At 32.9% G+C, this 14,125-nt stretch overlaps 1 protein-coding gene across 1 annotated transcript; it reads right to left on the bottom strand.

Moving 5' to 3' along the window:
* Positions 1-5,366: 5,366 nt before the first annotated feature.
* On the bottom strand, positions 5,367-12,823 carry LOC125825227 (CAAX prenyl protease 2). The gene is made up of 8 exons (XM_049504570.1): positions 12,554-12,823; positions 11,696-11,752; positions 11,339-11,551; positions 10,048-10,159; positions 8,927-8,995; positions 7,621-7,683; positions 6,561-6,638; positions 5,367-5,629 (listed from the first exon to the last, which is right to left on the bottom strand). The coding sequence occupies exons 1-8, from the start codon at positions 12,821-12,823 to the stop codon at positions 5,496-5,498; spliced, it is 996 nt and encodes a 331-aa protein (XP_049360527.1). The 3' UTR covers positions 5,367-5,495.
* Positions 12,824-14,125: the final 1,302 nt, after the last annotated feature.

Raw genomic sequence — 14,125 nt, forward strand, 5'->3', positions numbered from 1 at the left:
TATTCGAAGATTAATTTGATTTAAAAATCTATGATCAAAGGTTAGCAACTAATTTTTTTTCTTACTAAAAGAGTGATACTGGCCAATTGTAATTCATTAACTGCAATCCTTAGTGTTTGTCTTTAAATAATAAAAATATGAGAATAAATAATGTAGCATATTAATAATAATAAGTTGAAAGAAACAAAAATGTAATCTTTTGTTTCACAGCATAGTACTTTGCATAATTTACTTGAAATAGAAATATAATGAATGAATTTTAGAATTAGTTTAAAAAAACAGAGGCCTTTCTTGGCTAGCTGTCTGAAAATATTATGCTAACAATATTTATAAATTAATTACCATGAGAGTGATATTTGATATTAGTCTATTCGTTTGTAGTTAATAAAGAGTTATTTCCTTATTTATCAACTATTTTCTATAAATTAGAGGTGGTTTTCTAGTTGGTAGGAGACGAGGTAGAGTTATTTTTTTTTTGAATGGTGAGAAATGGTGATTTATTATATTAGGTCATGGTTCGCGTTACAATTGCTATAATGACTATAAATTAGAGGTGGTTTTCTAGTTGGTAGGAGACGAGGTAGAGTTATTTTTTTTTGAATGGTGAGAAATGGTGATTTATTATATTAGGTCATGGTTCGCGTTACAATTGCTATAATGACTATAAATTAGAGGTGCAAGGTTCTCAAGTTAAAAGGAGACGAGTTAGAGTTGGTGTGATATCCTAACTTAAGATAAGAAATCTTACATCGGTAAAAAACACATGTGAGATGTTGGATATATAAATAAGCCAACTTGACGTGTTTTAAAGCTGTGTAGATCTAGACCCAAAACAAATAATATCACTAGTAGATTGAACCATTACAGTTGAAAAGTTTTCGAACGATAAGGAATAGTGATTAATATAATATAATATAATTTTTTATTTAAAGTTATATAAAAAATAATTTTAAAAAAAGAATGTTGGCAAATCAAAGAGATTCTGTGAGTTGAAAAAGGATCTAATCAGAGGAAACGTCATACAAAAGATTTATTTTTGTATACCATATGTTATAAAGTCAATGAGGATTTTAGTACCTTCTTACTATTATTAATTAATACTATTAACTAAGATAGAGGGCCCCCCAGCGTATACCTTTTGGATATGACATGGCGTCTTGTCATTTGCTGATGCTCTCCACCTCACATTGACCATCCTTTAATAGTAGTCGAAAATAGTGTTACATAAATTGAAACTAATTCAACACAAAGAAAGTAGATACTAAATCGCGACCGGTTAGTGAAAATCTCATATTGGCCATTGTTGTGTTTGATCATTATTGTGATTTTACAATATTTATTTAACAATTACGTAGAAAGAAATATTTATGATATTTAGTAGGAAATGTCATAAATTTAAATTACTCAAATTTTAGTTATTTGAATTTTACACTCGTATCAAGTACCATTTTACCTTTAAAATATAGGGCTTTTTGGCATCAATTCAAATGATTTGAATCCCATTTTTTTAATTTTTCAATCCGTATTTGATATCCATTAATTTACTCTCGGAGTGAGACTTCTCAATACGAATATGAGTTATAGTTAAAAATAACATATTCAATGTAATCTGAGAAGAATGATGTGTACACATACCTTTTTTCTAAGGAACACGTGTACATAAAAATAGAAAATTTTAACCAAGTATTTGGATGCCATGACACCCCACCTTCTATATAAATCTTTCCATGTGTTTACGTACGTATATCTTATTCTTACTTTATGAAAATAAAAAAATTATTTAGATAAACTCTTGTCTCAAATAAAATACACATCAAAACATTATTTACAATACAACTATTGCAGAACCTTAGTTGAACATTGCAAATAAGAACTAAAGCAAAGATATGTTCATATGAGAATCTTAATTTATCTGAACTTATAGTAAGTATATATTCAGAGTTTCAGACTAATATTTAATTGACAGAAGGAGAATACATTTTTTTTAATTGACAGAATATCATGGTTATATCCTTTTACTCAGTACAATTATTAAACGTTAAAATACGTTTATTTTCCTTTTAACTTTTCAGTAAATTTCACTTTTATATTCTACCTATACGATTTATTCCAGTTGAACATCTATATGATAGAGTATTTTTATAAGACTTTCAATTCAAATAATGAAAAGATGTGTTGCGTGTTCTCAAATCTCGCTATTAAGTAATTAAATTAAACACATAAAATATATCATCGATCTCTTTTAATTATACACGCCAATCTCAGTTGGAACATACATGAGATTTTATGGGCTTATTAAGGTATTTGTGTATAATTAAAAGTAAAAATTAGGCAAATGACATAGTATAAGAAAGAAATTACTTCCTTTCCCTACTCTTTCATTAATTACCAAAAATCCCTTTTTTTAGTGTTTTTCAGATACATAATATAGCAATGTGGATACTTAATATAGCAGCGCGGGTACTTTAATTAATAATGGGCGGATACTTAAATTATTAAGTTGTTAGCAGCATGGATACTTAATTAACGGGCGAATGCATAATATAGCAGCGCAGATACTTTAATTAATAACGGGCGGATACTTAAATTATTAAGTTGTTAGCAGCACAGATACTTAATTAACGGGCGGATGCATAATATAGCAGCGCGAATACTTTAATTAATAACGGGCGGATACTTAAACTAATAAAGTATCCGGTTAAGTTGAATTGGGAGAAAATAAGGGATTTTTGTATTTTAGTAAAAGAGTAGGGAGATATTGAGAATAGATAAAGAAGTGTTGTGTATTTAAGTAATTTTTCCTAATTAAAAGAGGTGACATGTTTTAGTTGATTAGCATATCTATATGATGTTGTTCACTTTAGAGTTGAGGCACACATTTTTAATGTTATTTTAATTTGAACCCAAAAAATGTCTAATAGGAACATTTTATCATGTGTTTAAATATTTAATTAAAATATAAAGGAAAAACTACATAATTAGATATCCTTCACTATCATATATATTATTATTATATATACTTTCAAAATATTACGTATCTTACTACTAATTAAGAGTGTTCTACCATATATTGAAGAAAATACATGTAGATACATGATTCGTATGTATCCCAGATACATGAGAATCACACTAAGTACACACACTAGATTTTGTATGTATCTGGTGTGATTCACATGTATTTGGGATACCTAATACATGGAAGAGTGACGAGCAAGATGAGAGAGAGACAAGGGATCAGAGAGTTTTGTTATGTATCTCAGTTACATCGAATCCACTTGGATACAATGTATCTAGAACAAATTATACCTAATTTTGACCCCATATATTTGAGATACATATATCTAGATGTATCTAGAGACACCAAAACCTGATAAGATATGTAATATTAAAAACTAAAGTATATCTAAGTAAATCATAATTTGAGTGTCTAAGTATATACTCCCTCTGTCCATAATTACTTGTTCACTTTTGAATTGACACGGAAATTAATTATTCACATAGTGAATTTACCATTTAACCCCTATTAATTATAAAGTGGATGAATTAAAAATTTAAGATTTTCAAAAATTCTACCTTTTTCAAAATAATTAATTGAGGGTATAATAAATTAAAAGAAATTGTCCTTTCTTGATTTGTAAAAAAAGGAAAATTGGACAAGTAATTAAAGACATAAAGATTATAATTACTAACATAATTAATTAAGAGACATTTGATGTATTACGTGTATTACAAACCTAAATTCATTTATAACTATGTCATTAAGTGCAATAAAACAAGAACTCCACATTTCAACACCATTTCCCCATACAAATAATTAATTAAATATGAAACCAAAGGAAATGATTATTTTTTTTGGAAGTATACCTAAATATACATATTTTTGACCTTTTATCTCCCCTAGTCAATTTTCTTCATTTCTTATCCAAGAGATTTTCAAATTATGTTGATCTTATTCATCATCATCATCATTTTTCTGAATATATCTAGGATTTTGCAGGTCACTTCATTGAAATATTATCACAATTTTTTTTCCCCCAGAATAAGTCAAACTAGAAGCAGCACATAGGCTATGATGACTGTAAAACAAAAAATGTCCTTATTATACATAAAGACATACAATTGGCCAAAATCTTCCAATAAATAATTAATTATCCATTCCCATCACTCAGAAATGATGGCAAATTTCAATTTATATTATTACTTTTGTCTTATTTAATATATTTGAATTTTTCTAATTTTTTTATTTATTGTATAGTTGTGAAGACTAAGGTCATCTTTGGTTGAGAAGATCTTGGTCATCAGAAACTATATCTAAAAGGCATCATTTCTTTCTTCTAAAACCATCTTTTCAAACAATCAAGAATATGAAATAATAATAGTAATGTAGTAATATATGATATATTTTTATAACCAAGACTCCAAGAGGCTTACACGCATACGCTTTAGGGTCGTTTGAAAATAACCTTTTTATCTTCCCGAGATAGGAGTAACCTCTACGTACACTCTAGTCTCATTAGATTTCATTCGTGAAATTATACTGGATATATTGTTGATTTATTCCAAGTGATATCAATGTTCTTATTCATAATGAGAAGAATATTTATGTGTTACTTGAACTGAGATACTTTCGAAAGATTTACATACACTCTACTTTTTCCAAATGCCACTAATTACAACTGAATATGTTATTGTTATAGTCTCTTACACACATACATATACCTAATAATTAATGAAAGGAAGAACATATATTTTTCTTCTTTCAATTTATGAGTACTCATTGATTGTTTTGTTGAATGAATTTTCATTGGTATGGAACGGTCTTGTTAAAAAGTCAAGCTTGAAATTAAGTACGTATTTCTCCATCACTTCAACATGTCCCTCCTCCTCTTCCAAATTTTTCCAATATTAATAATTGTATTTTTATAATCATGATATCTGAATCAATTTACACGCATCTTGATTAATTTCATGAAATACTTACTACCTTCTACCAACACATGTGCACTAAAATAACTTCACACACCAATACTCAAACAAATGAGAAAACCCGCATTGAGATTCGACTAAATCCAAATTCACGTTGAAAAATCTCACAATAAAACCTAACAAAAGTGACTTGTAGTCAATTTTTACTCCCCATCTTGAAATACACCATTTTCTTTACAACAGTAGTGTCTACGCTAGCTTATATGCATCTCGACTATTACACTGGATTCATGTTACTCGTTACTAGCACAAATTCGGGATAACTCCACCCTTCTTTTAGCTAAATTAAAAACGAACTATATATCAAGCAAATGTCTCAAACTAAATTGATGATGAACTTCCATACAGATTTTCATAGGGCAAGACACTGCTTGCTAAACAAAGGTCAAAACGAAAAAATAAAATACGAATACAATTGAAAATGAAAATAAATTTCCATCTTACTCATGTTACATTGGATTTAGGAGTTCTTTTTTTAGCCTTGATAAATCTTCTAGGAGTTGAGAAACTTAGCTCCAACTACAATATCTATGCCAACACATGCAATTATCTGTTGTCGTATTGTACAAATTAGGACTTGTGAGTGGAAAAAGAAGCCAGATGAAACCTAGCAACCCAGCTACAGATGCCACTGTTACCATTCCTAACAACCATAAAAGAGGAAAAACAAAAATTATCATTAGTATGTATAAGGAAAGTAGGCCAAAATGTAAAAAATGTTATCTGATTGAGGGACATTGGGGTCCGAGTCAATATGCGTGCATCTTAACTATTCCATTGGGTAGCTGCTACCTCCCACCATCACAAGTATCGGGTAATTTTGTCTACCAAGGCTAAAGCAGATGGAAAATAATCAGCTAGGGCTAGGAATGATATGTAACTTAACATGCTTGGTTTGGTGATAAAGATGCTAGAGACCTCGAAGGACATCTGTCAGAAGCTCTTCCACCCGGGGGCACAACTACGGGTTTCCTAAGAGGGGGTGGGGTCAGTTGAACACTCTTCGTAAATTATATTGTATATATAGCTCAAATATTGTTTGTAAGTAAATACTAAATATTTAACGTTCTTGAACATACTTAGAGAAATTCCTGGCTTCGCCGTAGATAACAATTAACACCTATTGAAGGAATTTTAGGAATGAAGTGGCATACATGCATATTCATGCATTTAAGTTCTTGTAGAAGATTATTCTTCATAAAACTTCTTTTCTTAATGCAATCTATTATATATTATCTCAAAGCTTGCATAAAACTTCTTTTCTTAAAAGAGACAACTGTTGTATTTGTATGATTGATGCCACACGCCTAATTATATTATCTCATCTACTATGAGCAAAATCCTAATTTAAAGTCATACTGTAACCTTACCAAACACATTCGAATGAATCAAAGGAATAGGAACTTAGTGCAACTCCAAAACTGACTGCCATATACATCGACGCTTTTAATCCGACCTACTATACAGTCCACACGTTATATTTACACCAGCATCATGCATGAGCACCTTCTACCCTTCCCATTCCCAAACCCTTTATAGACAGTTGAATTCAGCTAGTGAAAAGAATGACATACCTGTCCTCCGTGAAATTATTACAGGTATGCCAAAATAGTTGCAAAAAATATGAGCAACTAGTGGAGCGGTAAGATGCCCTGCAGTAAATATATGTATAGTATGTTAAACAAAAGCATCGAATACTAGATAATTATATAAAAGATAGACCAACAATAAAAAGAGGAGAGAAAACTCATTGCCAAGGGCTGCTATTGTGACAAAATAGAGATTCATCACACATGCTAATGTGGTACTCAATGATGTCAAACTTGGTACATTGGAGATCAAATTAGACATGGAAATTTACATTCATAAGGAAACAAACCAGAAAATTTGTAAAACTAGAGTTTAAGGATTTCAATGACACAATTCTTCAGACATTAGCACCTGTTACTGGAAGGAAAGTGTGTTTTTTTTTTTTTTTTTTTTTTTTTTTTTTTTCTGTTAAGCAAATCTTAAGCACTAAAAAATTTGGATTGAGCACATAAACCTCCACTCATCCTCCATTAACCGACAGCAGTCCCGCTCTCCCAACTGCACGTGCAGGGTCTCAAGTAGTGAACTGGTATTTGTTGTACTTGTTACTTTTTCTTTGGGGGAGGAGGGGAGGAACTAACAATCTTAAAGGGATTTCCAAACATTTTCCAAAAGACAAACTATTGAGGTACAAAGTGACAAATGTTTGTGGAGGAAGGGGGGCGGGGGTCATTGCACCCTCTATTCTCCACCCTCTTCTGAATTCACCCCAGTAGTGGAGCATGGAGCCTACAGAGAAGAACTTTGGAACAATAATGGAGGGACCATAGTTCAAAAATTTCAAGTCTTAATTTCTTATTGCTTTTCTAATAATTCATAGGCAGGGTCGAGAGAATTCTAGAACGAAAAGTAATAGGATGTTAAGAAGTATTAAAAAAAACTACCCTTTCAAGCCAAAGATATGCTAAGCTACACCTCATTCTTAAAAGTTCTAAAGAAAGTCGTCTCCACCCCAAACCCCCTTGATAAAAAAGAGATTAAAAAAATCTTGAATAAAGGGTGAAAGAAGATTTTCCATATGAGCACAGTGTAAGCATCGCTAACCTGTCCGAACAAAGAGAAATGAAGCATAGGATCCAAAGATGACCGTGTAGCCGACCTGGAAGCCTGAAAACATAAAAGTCATGTCTGAATGCAAACTAAAATATCACTTTGCCCTATGGTGTGAAAATGCAAAGCTGCTTAATCCATCCAAATATATGGAGAAAGAAAGAAATTGTAGATGTTATGGTGGAATCTCAACTCCAACCTACACTCTTAAGGCCAGTTGCTAAGCTTGATTATTCAGTTGGCATTTTCATTCCCCTGTAAACAGTGTTGACAATTTTTTGGATTTTATTAGCTCCCTGACTCTATTTTTCTGGAGCTAACCTTTTGTTATCTTTTGTAGTTGTGCATCTCATGATACCTTTATCAATGACAACTACTTCTCTGATATCTCCCCTACGTGGTTAAAGGTTTGGAAAAATGATATGAGGCCAGCTTCTCTCTGGTGATCCGTCTGCTTGAGCTTTGCCCATACATTTCGAGGTGCATAGCATAATTCAACATATTCAAAACAGAGTGGATTTGTTGGTGAATATGCGACTGAAGAAGCCTGGTTTTGTAAGATACCATCAGTCACATTCAGTAGCCCTTTCTTTGACTTCAAATTTTGTGACCAACAATGAAGCACATATTTTGATCCATTGGCTAGGTGGCTTAGTTCTATGTTGATCACCAATAATAATTATTCACAGAAAACTAAAAAGAGAGACGGAAAGCGTATGAGTGGCGGGGAAGGCAGAAGAAAGATTAATCAAAGGAGGTAGAAGGACTCGGAGACAAGAAGGAGAACATGACTTGGAATTTCAAGGGAGTTAGAGAGTAAGCCGTAAGGGGAACATTTTCATATAATTCTTGCAAAATTTGGACCATCTTCCTTGTGACTGACAAGCTTTATTAACTCAAACTTTGATGCTACTTTAACATATTATAATTGGTTGGGAGTGCCATGTCATGTATGCAACTTTGATGCTATTTTAACATATTATAATTGTTTGGGAGTGCCATGTCATGTATGCATGCAAGCTGAATATCACTATGCCCCATGTGATAAAAATGCAAAATTGCTCAACCCGTCCAAATATATAGAGAAAGAAGAACGTAGAAAACTGATAGGCTTTATCCATGCTCAAGATTTGATGCAATTCCTCCCACTACAATATACTACTTTTCCAGGAGTTTCTCACTCTAATAGAAACTCAAACATAAATCACATGGCACTTGTCCCAATGAAAGCATCATATAATGGTCCATTCATATTAGACTTCCGATGTAGAAACATTACATGTGGAGACAAAGATCATACCTACAATCGTAAGAGCTTTGAGCCAGCTGCCGCTTCGTTGAGCATATTCTAACAAGTGATTTAAATGAGCTGCAAGCAGATAACACAATAGTTACTCTGGATGAGGTAATGAAAAACTATCCATAGTTTCAATTGAAGTAGCACGCTTCCTCTTTAAGTCTAAAAGTTAGCAAATATAAAACAAACAAGGAATTTCCGTACTGGTTTTTAGCACATTTCATCTTTAAGTCTAAAAGTTAACAAATATAAAACAAACAAGGAATTTCCGGACCATTTTTACTGCAATATTATTAGTTTCAGTTCACTGACAGCATGTTCTAAACAATTATAGTATTCTAATGTCAAACACAGTTGCGAAAGTACTTTTTTCAGGTTTTTGTGTATGAGTCCCTCAACTTACTAAAATTGATATTAGTCAAAAAGTTACTGAAGTCATTATGGGCATTGTAGATACTTTGATCTCAAGATCAATATTAGCTAATACAATACCTCTCTTTTACTCATTACTTGGAAACTATTCACATGTATTTCTGTTATTTTCATTGTTAGTTCTGAATACTCCATGTGCACTTGCTTCAGTTAAAATTCACCTGATTAATCGCCTAACTGAATTCTTTGAGTAAGATATTATTTAATTTCACTAAATACACGAATTTCACAGTTTTAACTAATGTCTTAGAGTCTCTCTGTTTCATAGGACCAATGTATCATAGTGATGTAATTTCCTAATTTTATGAAAATATTTGTCCATTGTCTATGTCGAATAGTGTATGCGTAGTCGCATTGTCTCCATGCAAAAATAGGAGAGTAGCTTAGCTTGTGTTCGTTCCAATTATATCTATGTCACACCTGAGTGAGCCAGTTAGTCACTATCGAGATCAGATCACAGGACCATAACAACTAGAATGCAAAAGCTTTTAGTTTCTTTCTTAGCAGGAAATATGATTGTAACTTATAAGCATAAAAACTGATTAGACATGTAGTATTACCAAGAAAATTCAATATCATACTTCCGGGAAGACATATATCTTGAACTCTTAAATCCTAAAAATATATTCAAGTCAAACTCATATTTCTTGAAAGTTTTATCTAAAAATGAAATTCTTGTAGCTTGTACTTACCTAAACTGAAAGATATAGGACAGAGAAACACCACTGTATAGGTGTTGAATCCTCCACAAAGAAGCAAAGGTATCATACAAGCTCTAAATACCAGCTCTTCTGTAAGTGGGGCCTGTTTAAAAGGACATTTTCCAAACAAGAATTAAGTACAAAACATATTTTCACGTTTATAAATCATAGCTTCTTGAGATTTTGCTTTGACATGAATAAGGAGAAAATGCACACCATGCGATTTCTTTTTTGAAAGAAACATAAGGTAAAATACTTCAACATGTTGCAGCAAATTGGTAATATCTTCATAGAGAACCTCAAGTATCTCCAACTCCAACATGATAACCCACTCAGGCTTTATCTTTGCCAAAGACGCTAGTGTAAATCAGATAAACCAAAAGAAAGTTGATGGAGTACATAATATTTGCTTCAAAGAGATTAATAACAAGAAGACTTTGATCTTTCCCTCCAAAGTCGCTTGCTTTAGATGGATGGCAGCACATGAAGCATGTCTTATGCAAAGAAGGGGATTTAGCTTGTGTTGATGGTGTTATTTGTGCAAAGAACAGTAAGTCATCTTCTATTACACTGCAAATTTGTATGTGAGTTTGGTGCATGTTTCTTAACTTGTATGGGATTCAAAGGGCCATGCCAGCAAAATGCAAATGTGGAACAACTGCTAAGCAGTTGATAAAGTCAGAGAGTGAAGAAAGTATTTAGAGGACTGTTCCATTAATCATATTCTGGAATGTTCGGCTCGAGAGGAACAAAAGATGTTTTGAAAGGAAGTGAACTCTTTGCTGTTGAAGTATAGATGCATTCATAGTATAAAAAAATAGCGCAATGCTGAATTTTCGAATGATCTTGATGTATTTATGGACTCCATACAGCATTAGCGGATTCCTATCTAGTTTTGTTGTACTCTCTCTCAGTAAGTTCCTGATACTGAGTTTATTATTAATCTTACTTATCAAAAAAAAGAAAGAAAGAATTGATCTTTCCACCTAACAAAAAGAAAGAAATAGGAGACTTGTTATATTTCTAGTTTGAAGTTGTCATATTACCTAACATACGAAAATGCATCTGTATATATACCAAATATGCAGGGAGATGGTGGCATGAAAGCTATTACAAAAGTGAGTTAGTAATAACAGAAGTTTGAGGGAACTATTGATCTCGTAACCACGAAATAGAAGGATTCAAGTAAATCTTGATCCTAATACAAAGATCAGATAGCCAAGAGCATTAACAAGGTGAGCAGAGAAGGTAACCAGCTTAATATTCTAGTAAGGTTACTGACCACAAAAAAATTACGCCATGCTGAAATATCGGACGCCATTGAAGAGACCGATTCAATAAATTCATGGACAACATTTTTAATACTGTCAAGTGAAAGGCTTCTTCCATTTCCCCCATCTTCTTGGCCCGAGTCTAGCAACAATAACAGCTTGAGGATGAAGGTGCCAGCGTACATTAAGGAAGTCAATGTCAGAGGAAAGACGACAGCTTGCCACTGTTTTAAACATAAAATTGCATTTCAGCAATCAGTCACCCTTTCTCAATCTGCGAGTCATAAGAGAGCAGAACTTGATAACAACCACATGCAAAGCATTGTCGCATGCAAAAAAAACTAATCCAGCACAGATATGATACTTACGATATGATCCAATCTGATGCCATAAACACCTGAAAGATGAGATTTACCCCATTGAATCTGAAAGATTGGAAAATTGTATTAGACTGAGAATACAAGAGGAACTTACTGGTAAAAGAAACTTTGCAGAAAAGCTCCAAAACCAATAATTCGCTCATGGATGAATGTAAAACTAATGTAAGCCTTCGCTTCCAGCAAATGGTTTAGCTCCCATTTGGCCATAGATTTTGAAGTTGAAACTTCGAACGTAAAAAGATGAGTATTCGAAGCTGTGATTTTTAGAATTTGGAGTTCTGTTTGGACATGCATTTTACTTGAAAAAAATTTGAAGTTTCCTTTGAGAAAGTCCCAAAAACAAAAAAAACTGGTGTGAGCCATTCTTTGGGACTTAAAAATATTTAAAGAACAGATTTTGATCATGGCCAAACAGATATCAGATAAATTTTCAAAAACAACTCTCAAAATCTATGGCCAAATGCTAGCTAAGTATTTTGTATAAGAGCTACATAAGAGATGATACATATCCTAACTGAGAATTAAAATGGAAATATACACATAATACAAAGAGAATCAGAATGCTCAGAGGAGACATCATGCTCCTACTTTAGAATCTTTTAACGCTTGGCTTTGGTAAACTAAATGAGTTAGATTTCTCATATGGTCACTCATTTAACAGTTCTAAAAAAATCGAAAATCGAAAAATCAAGCATAACTTTCTGACATAATAATTATTAGTTGTATAAACTAAATTACTCCGATCCTGTAACATAGCAACACAGAAAACGATATATTGAGCAACAATTTTTTTAAATTAAAGGTCAGAAAATGCCTTAAAATTAGTACATGATGAAGGAATCTTACAGGGAGGATAAGAGAGCAAGCAATAAGTGAGGCAACAGATGAAATTGCAGCGCATATGAACCGTCGGATCAAATGCGATTGAAACGAATCTGGCGGCGGTAATCGGAGAATCAACGTCGGAGCATATAAAATCGCAACATACAAAATCGCCATCGCAGTGCACGCAATCACTGCAAGCGATTTCGATACACCACCGCCGTCAATGACGGAGTCGCCGGTGAATGCTACTTCCATCGTCGCCGGATTTAGTAGCAAATAATAATAATACATAAATTACAACACAAATTCGTTAAACAAAAACACTGCTAAATAGTTTTTATATTTTGCTTTAACGGAAGAAATTGGTATTTTTATTTTTATTTTTTTACTGTTCTTCGGCAGCCTTAGCATGGGTAGTTTCGTCAATTGAAACGAACAGCTAGAGTACAACTTTATAAGTTCGATTTTCGATTTAATCTGTATGTAACTTACGTCATTATTATACTAAGTACGCTATATAACAACAATAACATATCCCTTGTAATTCATTATTCTATTTTACTTTTTTATAATTTATAAATCTTTTAAATTTTAGATATGGTTTAAATATTTTTTCTAACAAACTAAAAATCATATGAGAAAATATTAAAACATGGTCTAAAATCTTATAAGTCAGATAAACGTTAAATTGGTTTATGAAAATGAAAATTATATGAGGAAATTATTAAACTTGAGTGTAATATTAGCTAACAAAATAATTTTTCAAGAGCTATATTTACACAATTTTTAAAAATAGAAACAAAATCTAAATGTTAACCTAAAGAAAAGAAACAACAACAATACTACAACAACAACAACAACATACCCAGTGAAATCCCACTAGGTGGGGTCTGGGGAGGGTAGAGTGTACGCAGACCTTGCCACTACCTCATGGAGGTAGAGAGACTGTTTCTGAAAGACCCTCAGCTCAAGTACATCAAATCCAAGTAAAAGGCGAGGAAAACAGTGTATAAAACATACCATCCAATAAGAAAGATAGTATATAATCAACAAAGGAGACAGTAACATCAATAGAACAATGAGAGAAGTGAAACGCAGTAAACAACATAAGGCTATAGGTATCACAGACAAGAACTGCAAGTGCAAGGCTAGGACTACTACACACGCTAACAACCCATACCCTCGCAAGGAAAGACAACATGGTAGCCCTACTAACCTTCAACCTTAATACGCGACCTCCACTCCTTCCTATCTAGAGTCATGCCTTCGGTAATGTGAAGCTGAGCTAAGTCCTGTCTAATCACCTCTCCCCAATTCTTCTTAGGCCTACCTCTACCCCTTCGCATACCCTCTACAACCAGCCCCTCACACCTCCTCACTGGGGCGTCTTCGCACCGTCTCTTCACATGTCCAAACCATTTCAGTCTCGCTTCCCTCAACTTGTCCATCACAGAGGCCACTCCCACCTTCTCCCGAATAACTTCATTCCTAATCTTATCACTCCTAGTGTGCCCACACATCCATCTCAACATCCTCATCTCCGCAACCTGCATTTTCTAAACATGTGAGTTCTTGACTGGCCAATACTCCGCT

This window comes from Solanum verrucosum, unplaced genomic scaffold (genome assembly GCF_900185275.1).
Source record: "Solanum verrucosum unplaced genomic scaffold, falcon-dt-bn FXZP01000125.1, whole genome shotgun sequence".
Classification (NCBI taxonomy): Eukaryota; Viridiplantae; Streptophyta; class Magnoliopsida; order Solanales; family Solanaceae; genus Solanum; species Solanum verrucosum.